General features: G+C 31.7%; 1 protein-coding gene across 3 annotated transcripts; it reads left to right on the top strand.

The window, feature by feature from the left end:
- Positions 1–5,420: 5,420 nt before the first annotated feature.
- LOC132699447 (uncharacterized) lies at positions 5,421–11,657 on the top strand. 3 transcript variants are annotated; one of them, XM_060666162.1, is made up of 4 exons: positions 5,421–5,558; positions 8,833–8,993; positions 9,080–9,302; positions 11,441–11,657. In XM_060666162.1, exons 2-4 carry the CDS (start codon positions 8,836–8,838, stop codon positions 11,573–11,575), a joined length of 516 nt encoding a protein of 171 aa, XP_060522145.1. In that variant the 5' UTR covers positions 5,421–5,558; positions 8,833–8,835; the 3' UTR covers positions 11,576–11,657. The 3 variants fall into 3 exon arrangements, with proteins under 3 accessions (XP_060522145.1, XP_060522147.1, XP_060522146.1); XM_060666164.1 differs by having other exon boundaries at positions 5,428–5,541; positions 11,444–11,657; XM_060666163.1 differs by having other exon boundaries at positions 5,428–5,541.
- The last annotated feature ends 1,749 nt before the right edge of the window (positions 11,658–13,406 follow it).

Raw genomic sequence — 13,406 nt, 5'->3', positions numbered from 1 at the left:
TCCACTTATAACATTTCTGTAGCTGGTATGTCGTTCGGCAATTGCAAGCTTGACCAAATTTCATCACTTTCTTCACTGCACCAACAGTTTATTCATGGAGCTTGGTCTCATTCCAAAACGCTTCCACCATTGGACAACGAGAAGAGAAAGATATAACAATTATCGGCAAGCAATAAATGTTGTTATATTTTTTCTTCTCTTCTTTCTTATGTCCTTGTTGGACATCGACAAAAACATCCATACCTTTTAACAACTTTTTTTAAATAATAATATAATTAAGCAACTAAAATTATAACATTATACTTTTTTTAGTTAATTTTAGTTAGTATTTCATTTAAGATTTTCTTATATTGGACTATAAAATCCCAGATGTGAGATAAATTAACATATAAGATAACACAACCAAAACTAATGCAAGAAAGTGGGAATAACCTGTAACTAATTAATACTATTCATTGATTTTCTAGTTGTTGGAAAAAAAAATCCAAAAATTTAACAGAGTTCAATGTGTGCTATTAAAAATTAACAAGTTTATCGTCATTGAATGTACATTTAAAGTTATATAGTGTTCCTACTTTTTTATTCTACCTGGTATACTGTATACTGTTGTTAAGGGTATTGTGACTTCTATTATTTTAGTCACTGGTTGAAAGCGACAGGATATTGTCGATGGATTTAAAACTATATTATTATATATATTATATAAATTATTTTGAAACTTGTAAGTTTTGATGGTCGCGTCACACTTTAGTCATATCTAAAGTCTAGTTCATAAAACGAGTTGCATAAGATAGTATTATCTATTAGTTTGTTACTTGCTCAAGCATTAATACTTCATCCAAAGGCATTCAATTCACTGTACACTGTGTGCCAAATAAAACTATACGATCTGGAAACCCATGGGAGATACGAAAAAAAGTTTCGTACAAAAGTTTCTTGGACTCTCCTGGAAATGTAAATATTATAATTTTGTTGATACAGGATTTCGCAAACGCTTTAAATAGCAAAGACATGATACTACTTCTCTTAAAAATATAATATATAATATATGCTAACAATATACACACACACAATGGACACCCAATGAAAAAAAAACGACTTTATACTACACACATTCACATATTTAATAAAACTTCAGAATTCATATTTCTAGAAACAGTTAATAGTTAATTATCTAGCTTGATTGAAAATACCTAATAACAAAAATAAATAATTAAATTTTATAGGTTAACTAAAAAACTATAACTTTTTTAAAATACAAATAAAATATGTACTAACAAAAAACCTGACAACTAATGAACCCTTTTTAGTTAACTTTTTTTTAATATATTTATTTATTCAACTTTGTTACCTTGGTTAGTTAGAATATAAACTTTAATTTTTTATTTGTGTTATTAGGTATTTTCAGTCAAGCTAGACAATGTTTCTTTAAATATGAATTCTGAAGTTTTATTAAATCTATATTCTTAGCAATATATCTGGAGTATTATGTCTTTAAAAGAAGTAGTATCATGTCTTTGCTATTTAAAAATTACCTGTAATTGCCAAGAAGTGACCTAGTGTGGGCAGCTTAAAATTGAACAAGATTTTATACGGGTGCTATTTTAAACCTCGAATATCTGAGAAAGTAAGTAAAATTTTAATATAAGATAAATTACAAACTTACCTTATTTTTTCTCCTGGAATTGATGTCTGAATAAAAATATAGGGTGTCCCATTTGAAAATCTTGAGATTTTGTTAACTCTTAACCTATTTCGGACACTCTGTATAAACTGAGGGGCATCTGTCAAACTGATTGAGTAGGGCATCATCTTCTTATTCTGTGGTTAAATTTTCGTTGCAATGCCTGGATCAGTAACGTCACAATACAATTTTATATGGGGCAATCAACATATGAAAAAAAAAACACGTAACCTCAATGTCTGCATAAATTATGCAAAGTTCGAATAGGAATTTCTTAAGAAAGTGAACTTTATTTTAAGCAAGGATTTAAAAAATGTCGAAATATACAGGATTTTCCTTTTAAAATAACAAAGTTTATGTCAGGGGGGAAGGGGGAGAAAGACTTTTGGTTAGTCAACATCAACAAAATTATAACATTCTAAATCTTCAGGAGAGTCCAAGAAACTTGTTTTCGTATCTCTTATGGGTTTCTAGTTTGTATAGTGGATCGTTTTATTTGGCACAAGGTATACTTTGTGTTTCTAAGCATATCAAAATTAAATAAAATTGCTAGGGTTTAATTATAATGTGCTAAATTTTCATTTGATTAAATCTAGTTCTACAGCCGGTTCCCATACAATGGGAATGGAACATGAAAGATATATTCTTTGTAAAATAGGCAACGAGAGTAATAAATCCCACATTAGTAAACGAGTGACTAAAAACAACTTAAGAAAGTAACATCCGATGCTTCAATCTTAAAAATTCTAAACAAAAAAACAGAATGATTTTATCTCTTTTTTTTACATTATCGGCAATTGCAATATATCTCCTATTTGAACACATAGGCCTCATAACAAAAGTATAAGCGGCCTTTCGAAGTTTTTGCTGTTCACAAACGCACACAAACATCCCTTTGATCCCGTGTGTTTAGGGGCCCCTTTTGTAAGTAATCGAATTAGGAAAATCTGAAAATAAAAATTCTGGGGAGTTGCTGAAACAAGGGTATTTCGGAGTTTGTGCCGGGTCTGTGAATTTTATTTTTAATCGGTTTAAATAAATAATGATAAAATATGTTAAAAACCTGGGATAAGATGACTTATAAATAATCTTTTTCTACTTGGATAGAAGAATTTTCCGTGTTGAAATCCATATGAGTATGTATGTACATTAATACTGAAAGGTGGGGTCTGCTCTTCTTAAAACGGAATTTTGCTGACGCCTTCGATTTCCTTTAATTAAAAATATATTTATGAATTTGTCATCGCGGTTAACCGCTATTAGGTAATATATTATTTAAATCTCTAGGTGAAAGTGAATATTACTTGATTTGGCACTTTAGTAAAAAAGGCTTACATAAATCTTGCGGTGTAAGGACTGTGGCCCTTCTAGGAATAGGTAAAATTATTATAATTTACTTGCCACAATGTTTTTATTTTATGTATGAGAAAATAAGTTTTATCGCTCGTCTGAAAGCTTTCGCTTCCATAATTGATGAAGCAGATGGCTGTTGAGTCAACCAACCAAAACATCCATACTTAGGTTAGGTACCCCATTTTCCGAAAGAGATTAATTACTTACTTAGTGACGATATTTGAAAATGACAATCAAATTGATAATACTAAAAGCAACGGAACATTCTCTATAAAAAATTCTGTTTTGTCCTTTTGAAGAAGTTGCAATATTTGACCCTTCTCCGCTTCCTCTAAATTCTTTGCAAAAAAAAAAATGGACTGCGTCACTATGTCTGATAGAATACTAAAAGGTTTCTTTGCGATAATCTAGTTCTATCACAGTTTAATCATTGTAACAACTCACTGTAACACGCATTGTTTAGATAACATTCAAAAAGTTGAGAACTTCTGTTTTAGACTGGTATATGTGGTTAGACGAAAAAGTCAGACTGTACAATAAAATTAGATTTCGGACAAATGTCCATAATTCGAATCTCCATATACGCGATCTCCTTACTTGAGCCACAGTATCAAAAAGAGCATTTGAAAACGTCCTTCTCATACATATTCAATCTACTTTTTTCTGACGGTATTCGCCTTGAAAAAAAAATAAAAATTGCCTTTTAGTTGAGCGAAATGCCTGCTAGCAATATTTCATTTTCGTTTGTACCTAATTAAGTATTTACTTAGATACTTCCTTGTCCTTATTTTCCGCCCATTAACACTCCAAGCATTGTCTGTTCCTCTGTGTGTCTGTTTAATACTAAATTTTGGACTGTACCAGAAGTCTGACTTTCTTAACCCTTTGATAGCAAATTTAATTCGGGATATAAGCATTTTATTTTGAAAACTGGATGCGATATAAACGTTTGTCTGATTTATGGGCATCATATAAAATTTTTTTGACTTGAGCCGCTTGTGGCACCGAATTTTGCGCAAAGAGTCATATAAGGAGCAGTTATCAGCTTTTCCAATAAGTAATCTATCCAAAAATTTCATACCTGTATATTCTGTATACAAATAACCGCTTAAAGGATTGAAATTTTCATAATGCAAGGTGTGAGAATATTTAAAACGGGACCCTAAAAATCTTCTTTTTTTTCATTATTTCTAAAACGGTTTGAGATGCTTAAATGAAATATAGTATACAAATGCCTTTGATTCTTTCATAAAACCTGCTGGTTACATAATGTAATTTTATAACAATTAACAATATTTTTTGCATATTAAATTTTAAAAGAATATATAATTTTCGTCCAAAGAATTAAAAATATCCCTATGGGCAAACTAATCATTAGCATCTCTACTACTTAATCTGCACTGTAAAATATAAAATATTCGAAGTTAGCCGATATCGAAATTAGTTTTAACGTGATCTACTCTAGATAGGGAAGCTGTCTTGTTTGAACTATTTTTTCTATCTCGTCAAATTCTGGGTGTTGGAAGGGTCAAATATTGGTTTAGAAAAAGTAGAATAACTTTTTTTTAGCTAAAAACAGCTATTTTTATGATTTTCTCGAAAATTTTAAATATAATGGTATAAGTATTTTTAGCTAACATGAAAGAGCCTAAAAAAAAAACAAGGAAAGTAGTGGAAACGGCAGTGATATAAAAGTTATTCAACTTTTTATAAACCAATATTTAACCCTTCTCCAACCCCTAATTTGAAGAGGTAGAAAAAAATGTTTCAAACAAAAAAGTTTCCTTATTTAGAATAGATTACGCTAAAACTAATGTTGATATAGGTGAATTTGGAATAGTTTTGAGAAACCCCGTATTTTCAATTCAAAGTAGAGGTTACGCCACCTAGCAGTCATTTTATGAACCAGTTTTTTTCTTGCCCGATTTAACAGTTCCTGAGATATGGCCGGCGTCCTTTATAAATGGGCTACACGGTACAACATAAAATTTTACTTTATGGTCCATTCAATCATATAGACTAAATTTCATATTTTCGTCTCAATCCGTTTCAGAAATTGCAAAAAAAAAAACAATTTTTGGCGCCCCTTTTTACATTCTTGAGGCATTATTTTAAAATCCTAAAAGTCCACCGAACGTTTTTTGAAACATCCAGTATATTTGCAAAGGAGAAACGCTTAAAAAGTTTGTAATTTGTCTGATATTTTTGCTTTCTGTACTGTACTGTCCACGAACCTTCGGTCTATACTGTTGGAACCATGAACCCCATATGTATGCGAAAACCCAGCAGACGATGTCACAATGTAATGCAATTAACCGCAATCTCTTAAACGATGTAGGTATATATAGCGAATTTCCCCATTTGGTAGGCAGTTTAAATGTAGAACTGCTTTGCATGCAGCGTTATACTCTTGGTGGAAAACTAGCGCGAAACTTGTACCCTGTTGTAATATACTTCGCGATAAATGAAGTGCTTGTTTTCAAATTATTGTTGCCAGTAAACAGGTGAATAATCGAAAGAGGTAAACGAAAATGGATTTCTACCTTTAACAGCTTTTTAATTTGCGACAACAATACATACGTTGCTGAATTACCTTGAAACCGAATAAATGAATTGCGCTGTTAAAAAATGTCTAATGAATGTCCGTCGGACTACCAAGAAACCTTTTTCCAATTAAAAGTTTGAACCGGAATTCCCGTGTGTCATTTCGACTGCGCCTACGTAATTATGATACTGGCGTGAATGAAAATAACGTTTTAAATTGGCGTTAGCGGCGAAGCCCTCCCCTGTAAACAGAACCAATTCGATTGTGTGGATCATGACGTCGGTATTTCGATTTTTATTTAACCAACAAATAATTTCTTAAGTATACACGGTCAGTGTTTGATATTTATTCGGCGAAATTGTGGCAATATTTATAAAGGTTTATATATTTCGACCCGGGCTTGAATTGGCGGATTTGGGTGGGATTTCAACTACGCACGTTCAAGTTTAGATATTTTTTGTCGCTACAAGGGAAAGCAATAAAACGGAATATTGTGATGATGTCGCCAAAATTTTTAAACCTTACCTTTAGTATAAAATTAAGGCAGCACGGCACTGTACTTACCATGCCTTCATTCATTCTAGATTTAGATATGGACTTCTATTTTGGAATAACTTTTCCAATGTTTGCGGGATTTTGCTTCCACAAGAAAAATCTGTATGTATATCTAGTATCTATCGAATGATTGATAGAGTGATAGTTGTGAACACTTTGTTGGCATGTATGTACTCCATTCTTTTATATTTGTGTTTAAAAACAGAGAAATGTTTATCGATTTGGTAGACAAACATGATTATGTCACTAGGTATAAATCAAACCTGATACTTGAGAGGTGTAAACTCACCTGTACTCAGAGAAATGTCAAATATTGCACAATTGTAAATTTCAAATGATATTCAGATTAATATGTGTTTTTATCTCTATTTCTTATTTGAATATACAGATAATCATTTGGAAATACTTTTTTTTAAAACTTATTTTCAATGATCCGTGGAACTGCGCCATGCCATTTAGCTATGTTTTTTTGTGAAATAATTTGGAAGAAATAAGTAATTATCTATCTATCAATCTATAAAATCCAGGTTTTCTTCTTATTGTTCATTTAGATATTTCGTGGAATATCTAGGAATTTTATAGAATATTATAGAACATAATTGTAAGGAATCGGGTGAAATAAGAGTTGCTTTTACAGGTGGATGCGAATCGATATATAAATTGATGCAGAATTAACAAAAATTGAGAGATTCATCTTTGATGATGGGTTGTTGCAAATACTAGTTTAACTCAGACCAAATTGGTTTATTTATATCTTGTATCATATTATCATACTTTCCTGACTCAGTTTTTGGTATATATATGCTCCTTTCCTCGTTTCTTATAAACTGATTTGCCTAGGAAAAACTAGTTTTTTCCTAAAATTACATTGCGGTGGGCATTCGCCGTTTCTGGTTTGTACAAGTGCGTCGCATTTAAGATGAAAACACCGCTATATTTTGACTATCTAATTAAATACAAATTTGAAGTTTCATACAGGTAGGTAGTTCACATTTTTAAAGATATTCAACCAAAGATTAAATTTTAAATGCGGCTTATTGCGAACCATTGATTGTAATACATTATAATCCCTTTTTTCCTTTTTTTTTCATTATTTTGGTCAATACACAAAATTGTTAAAAAAGTTGATTTTTTTATTTGTTAAATTTAAATGTAATGAAAAAAAATCTCTACAATATGGTCAATTTAATAGTGTTATAACACAATAACAATAACACTAACATAATTTATTTTAAGAAAATAATAACTTTTAGTAGGTAACTGATTAAGTTTAGGAAAATCATGATTTTCATAGTAAAAGAATTGAAAAATGTATTGGAATAAGTGGAAAAATAGTCGAGCGAGATGACATTTGACAGATTGTGATTTTAATTATTTCGTTAAATTTGATCAGTTGCCTACTAAAAATTCTATATTTTTCAAAATAAATTACTCTTATTTATTTTACTAAAGAATTTAAATTACATGAATTAAATTGACCATATTGTAGAGATTTTGCTTTCCAAGCTCCAGTAATTTATTGACCAAAGTAATGGAAAAAAATAAAAATGCGAATTTTGTCATGAAATATGGTATATGTGATTAGAGTTGTATTCCGAATAACTCTCTCAAATAACTTCGCATGATTGTGCAAAATGTCAAATCTGTGTTTACTTAGATAGCCGACAGATCTTAAATGCGACACATTCCATATTTTATAAGGTTTATGTAGTATATTATTTCAAACAATTCTCGATAATTTATATACATTTATGTCTGCTATAAGCTTGTAATAACTATTAGAGTATTTAGTTTCAATGAATTTCAATAATAATTAAGAAAATTACATTACATTATTATTAGCAGGTGTTACATACTAAAATTCCTGTCTCACGGTCAAGCAGAAACTAAAGATTCAAGGGACATCACTAATAGCACACCATATATAAACCTCCTGGTTTATTGATAGGTTAAAAGTACTTTAAATTCCTTTCTGATTTCAGTAAAGTCTCACAGAACGTCGTTAATTTCTTTCTTCAGTTTGTCATTGGAGGAGTGAAATGAATTTTTATTAAATGTTTTAGGTATGTCAAGATGGTATTGACGTTGTTTGATAATTGCTATTTGAGGGATGACAAAAACACTACAAAATATTTGGAAAAAATTTAAACTAAAAGTAATAAAAACGATAAACAAATATAATCTACAACAATCTGCAGCTCTTACAACTTTGAAAATCATTTTCAGTCTTCAGTAATTTGTTGTTTGATAGTATGTGGGCCTTGACATAACATCGACAATCCTGCATTATCAATAGAGAATACGTAATTAATAATGTATTGTTGTTTATTACGATTCGGTTGTTGATTCAGTTTGGGAAGTTCAATTCTATTGTGTCCATCCTAATGGGAAAACGTTATTGGATGAGACCTTGTAGTCTTTCGTGACTCAATTATATATTATATATACTCAAAATATATATTTTATACACTCAACAACTTGCTTATCAGATTGCTAACGTAAAAATCGTTCTCAAAGACAAATCAAAATAATTTGGCAACCAGAAATGATTTAAATAAGTCCTAAACGGTTTTATGCTCTAGTGCAATAAACTGAGCAATTTCGGTTGATGAAATACTGGTTGACATGATTTGCAACAGTTATTTTTGACGAATTACTTGGTCATTAAGACTCTCTGAATACGTTTTCTTTACAGCCAATGGGAGCTGTGGGAAGTTTACTATGGGAAACCGATGTTAGAAGCGACGACCCCGATCCAGTGACTGGTTTGACCTCCAAAGATCGACGATTTATCTCATCCACTTGGAACAAATTGAATCAAAACAGCGCAGAATCTGGCATCGCTATCTTCATGGCGTAAGTGTTTCCCGGTCAATGCGTTTTGACCACTGAACCCGGGAGAAATAAGCCGTCCAATACGTTGAGAAGGGTTGTATTTCCAGATTGTTCATGAAGTACCCAAACTACCAAAAATTATTCCCTTTCCGCGACATTCCCAGGGACGAACTGCCCAAAAACAAACGCTTTAGGGCTCATTGTATTAGTCTGATGTATGCATTCACTGCGATCGTCAATAACGTAGGGGACACTGAGTTGTTGCAGGAACTCCTTTCAAAGCAAGGCGTAGCTCACGTTCCACGCGGGGTTCAAGAAATGTCCTATTGGGTACATAACGTGCTTGTGTTATTGCGCATACAGGGTGATTCATAAAGAACTGGTAAACTCTACAGTAGGTACTAAATTGTTATGATTGAGCTCAACATGGCTTCAAATATCATTGGTTTCTGAATTTTTTCATTAATTGAAGAAGTCTTTATGGACAATTACGAAGCATATGTCAACGTTTCGCCCAGAAGACGCTTTTTTTTGATAAATCGAATCATATTTTTTTCAATCATGTTATTACGTCATTAAAATCGGAAATAACGTTCAATTTTTAATAGAAAAGGTACTTTTGTTTCGCCGGCCTAACTCCGTCAGTTTTTCATTGCGTTACATTACATTACATGCTGGGAATAATAAGAAATCTGCAAATAATTTTCGTAACAGTAATCAAAAAATCTTCAAAGCAAATGATAGAATTGTTCTTGAATGTAAAACAAAATTTTTTTGTATTTCTAAAAACATTTGCGGTTCCTTCGAGTTTCTGCCCCAACTCCTGCAAAGAATGAACTTCTTTAGCGTATACCAAATCCTTCAGGTATTGAGTTCAGATTTTCGTACTGGCAACGGAAAATGTGGTGGCGAGTGGATGTTTTATAAATATAATAAATTTAAATGTATTGTAGAATGTATTGAGGTAGTATTTGATTTGTTGCTTTTATTACTATTAGCAAAATTTCATCTTTAAACATCTACACAAAGAAATACTTCGAACTTTAGAAAAAATATATTCGATTTATGGAAGTGAAACTAGCGCCCGCTAGGAGCACGCCCAAATAAGCTCCAAATTTTTAATTGTATGAGTATATGATCATTTTATATCATTTGGTGTCGCCTTAAGATACTTAACTTCCAATGTTTCCTATCATGACAGTCATCTTCTAATAGACACTCCATGAACTTGAGGTTTTGTGCCCAGTTTTTCTTTGACTTTCCTCTTCGTCTTTGCGGTGACCATTCTAATACTTGTAATGGTAGTATTTTATATTCATTCTACGTTGTTTTTGTTCTCCGATATAATTGTGGTGTCTGCCTTCAATCTTGATATTCTCGCCGGCCTTCACTATGCATCCATTTATGTGGGCAGTATTTTATTTTGATCCCTTTTAGTTATACGGGTGTGTACTTTTATTCACTGTGTTGTATATGTTTTTCGTTCTTTCTCTAGTCATGTGATCAGACCATACAGCTATTAAATAATATAGTGACCCTACTATGGTAAAAATTTCGTAGAGAAGGTAATTTTCCGGGCATGTTTCTACATTTGCCCTACTAACCTGAACTTTGCTAGCACTAAAAGTTTGTCACTCTTTTCTATTCTTGGTCCATCTTCAGATCACGTATTTCAATTTTATTCGATATTAACTATTAGTCCCCATATTTGATACTTCTCCAATAGTTTTCAAGTCATATATTCCAAGTCTTCTTCTGATTGAGCCATTACTACTTGGTCATCAGAAACTCTTAGTGCATATTAGTGTTGTGTTTCGCAATTCGAAACCCATATTAGCGCACTTTTTCTTCCATATATTTAGAGAGTGTTCAAGGTAGATTTTAAAGTGCGTCGGTCATATACAACTTGTATTGGGATTGGTTCATTGACAGTTGTCAATTGACAGCTCAATTGACCACTTCTTAATTGACTATTCAAAAAATGTTTTAAATAAAGAGTGTTATCTGTCATTATTTAATACTAATATGCATTTTATAATAAATTATTATGCGTTTGTGATATCCAATTTACCTATAACTGTGTTCAAGCAATATTCGAGTACGATACTTGGCGATTCGTTGAATCCCAATAATATCTCCATTTGGTTCCCAGAACGACGCTATGGCGAAGTAACGCTGAATATGAATAAATATAAATAAATAAATATAAATTTCGTTGTATTTTAAAAATTATTTGGGTGAATGGCACAAAAAAAATTGATAATTGTTATAATTTTTATTATTATAATATAAGAGACATGTTGATGTCAATCATAATATTCTGGTGTCTAGGATCTCCAGTTAAGAGATTTATGAATTACCCTATATGCATGATTGAACAGCGCTCTTAACGAGTGTTGTGTGTTTGAAGTTTAAAATACCTTTTATCATACGAAATGGAGTGGTATTGAATCCGGGTTTATTTGCAGGAGCTGAAGGAAGTACTAATGGAATTGTTTGGCGGTTCGATGACAGCGGACGAGCTGCAAAGTTGGAACAAGTTTTTGGACGTGGGTTTCAGTGTTATAATACAGGGTGCCCGTTCGGTTAAACCCGTTGAATAATTCTCCCCAACCAGACTGCGATTTATTTATTGTTATTTATTTATATTAAATTTAATTAAAATTAATTAAATTTAAACTTGATACCGTTGTTTTTTGTAATTTAACTAAGATCTAATAAAATGTTTAAATTTTTGCCAATCACATATTATTGAACAATAACACAATTATTTATTTTTAATTTTCTACCTCAGTTTAACATTGATTTTCAGAAAGTTGAAGAATGATTATGATGCTTCCACTTTAGGAACTAAACTCAAGTAATCCAACAAAAATAAAACAAACTATAATTCAAAACAACGGAGAATTAAATTCTCAATTTTGTAATATAAATTTATGAATTTCATTTTAAAAATGCACTTATTGTATCAGTCTTATTTTAAAAGGTAACATAATATATTATATAGGTGCACACAAGTACAATGTTTGACTGCTTGTGAAGACTATCAATACAGTGCCCTCTAATTCCATTGCATTCGAGAACATCCAGTAGTTTCATGTGGATGTTTGTTTCGGGGCTTCCTCGATATCTATCATATGACGTAAATAGTAATGTGATAAACCCAATAAAAAAGGTTAAAGACCAGAGATATATAACTGTTTTATGTTTGCATTCCATAAACTTTTACATTAATTCTAACTACAATGGTAGGTACTAAGGTTCCAGTCGCCCGTTTCAATGAATTTATTCTTCTCGTTCCAAAGTTGCTTGTATTCGTCTCTTCATTTCTAGTGATTTTTTCCAATTTTCTTCCCGTCTCGCCAAACGTTCTTGTTTGAGACATTTAACCATTTGATTGTAGGCCTCGTTACACATTCCCAAAAACTTTCCAATCGGATGCCCGCTGTGACATTTTTTGAGCACCGAAATCATTTTGTTGCATTTTTCCGAATGCAATTGTGATGACAAGTCCGAGTGCATGACTTGATAATCCAATATTTGTCAGAACAGACAGACGCGTTTGTGTTATCACCTAGCAACATAAAATACGTCAAACTTGAATTTCGCGATTTCATAGAGTGGTTTTGTGAGCGGTTCTGGTATCAAAAATTTATAATATAAATTCAGCAAAACCTTATATCAAACTTGTTTATTAATTAGTTACTACAATATTATATGCACCGGCGACAAAATTTTAATTTTTTATGAACAATGGCAGTCAGTGTCAAAGTATTTCAGGTTGGTGGTGAAAAAAAAAGCTCTCTCAAAATTAACCTAAAAAAGATAGCAGTAATATACATACATATACATACCAAGGGAGGGAATGCATTTTATTATTATAGGTATTATATTATTTTGTCTACTGGCGTTTTGTATTCATTCTAAGGTTTAGAATAGTTTTGTTTTCTGTTTATTCTCCGAACCAATACCTGAATTTTACACAAATTTGCTAGTGTTTTGGGAGGAAAAAAATTGTCTTCCGGTGGTCGACAAAATGTTATTATCTGTCCTAATCTTAACTCGAAAAATATCACTTTAAAATAGCATATTATGCGATAAGTATGATATGATGACTTTAGTTACGAGCCTACCCGACTTTTTCTAAGGTCATTAATTTTTTGGTACATTTTTTCAAAACTCTAGTGACGTGAATATTACGATTGACAACCGTCAAAATAGCATCACTGCTCGCTCGCAAACCTGTGACTAGAGTACTGGATACTTCTCAAATGGCTCGCGGCAATGTTTAATGAGGCCTTTATCTTTAGCTGATTGTAAGGGGTGTTTTTTTCGATGTATAGAACTTTAAGTTGCAATAAAACAACGATGGATTATCCGCATAGACTAATGACTTTACATAGCCCCACAGAAAGTAGTCTAGCGGTGTTAAAT

The sequence above is a fragment of the Cylas formicarius genome, unplaced genomic scaffold (genome assembly GCF_029955315.1).
Source record: "Cylas formicarius isolate icCylForm1 unplaced genomic scaffold, icCylForm1.1 PGA_scaffold_3__17_contigs__length_32017465, whole genome shotgun sequence".
Classification (NCBI taxonomy): Eukaryota; Metazoa; Arthropoda; class Insecta; order Coleoptera; family Brentidae; genus Cylas; species Cylas formicarius.
This window is presented reverse-complemented; position numbering and strand designations above follow the sequence as displayed.

What these genes read in the sequence shown, in the direction of transcription:
- LOC132699447 (XM_060666162.1), top strand. Translation starts at nt 8,836, where the DNA reads ATGGGAGCTGTGGGAAGTTTACTATGGGAAACCGATGTTAGAAGCGAC. An exon ending in GGCATCGCTATCTTCATGGC is followed by an intron (nt 8,994 to 9,079) that starts GTAAGTGTTTCC and finishes TTGTATTTCCAG; the next exon opens with ATTGTTCATGAAGTACCCAA. An exon ending in TTCAAGAAATGTCCTATTGG is followed by an intron (nt 9,303 to 11,440) that starts GTACATAACGTG and finishes GTTTATTTGCAG; the next exon opens with GAGCTGAAGGAAGTACTAAT.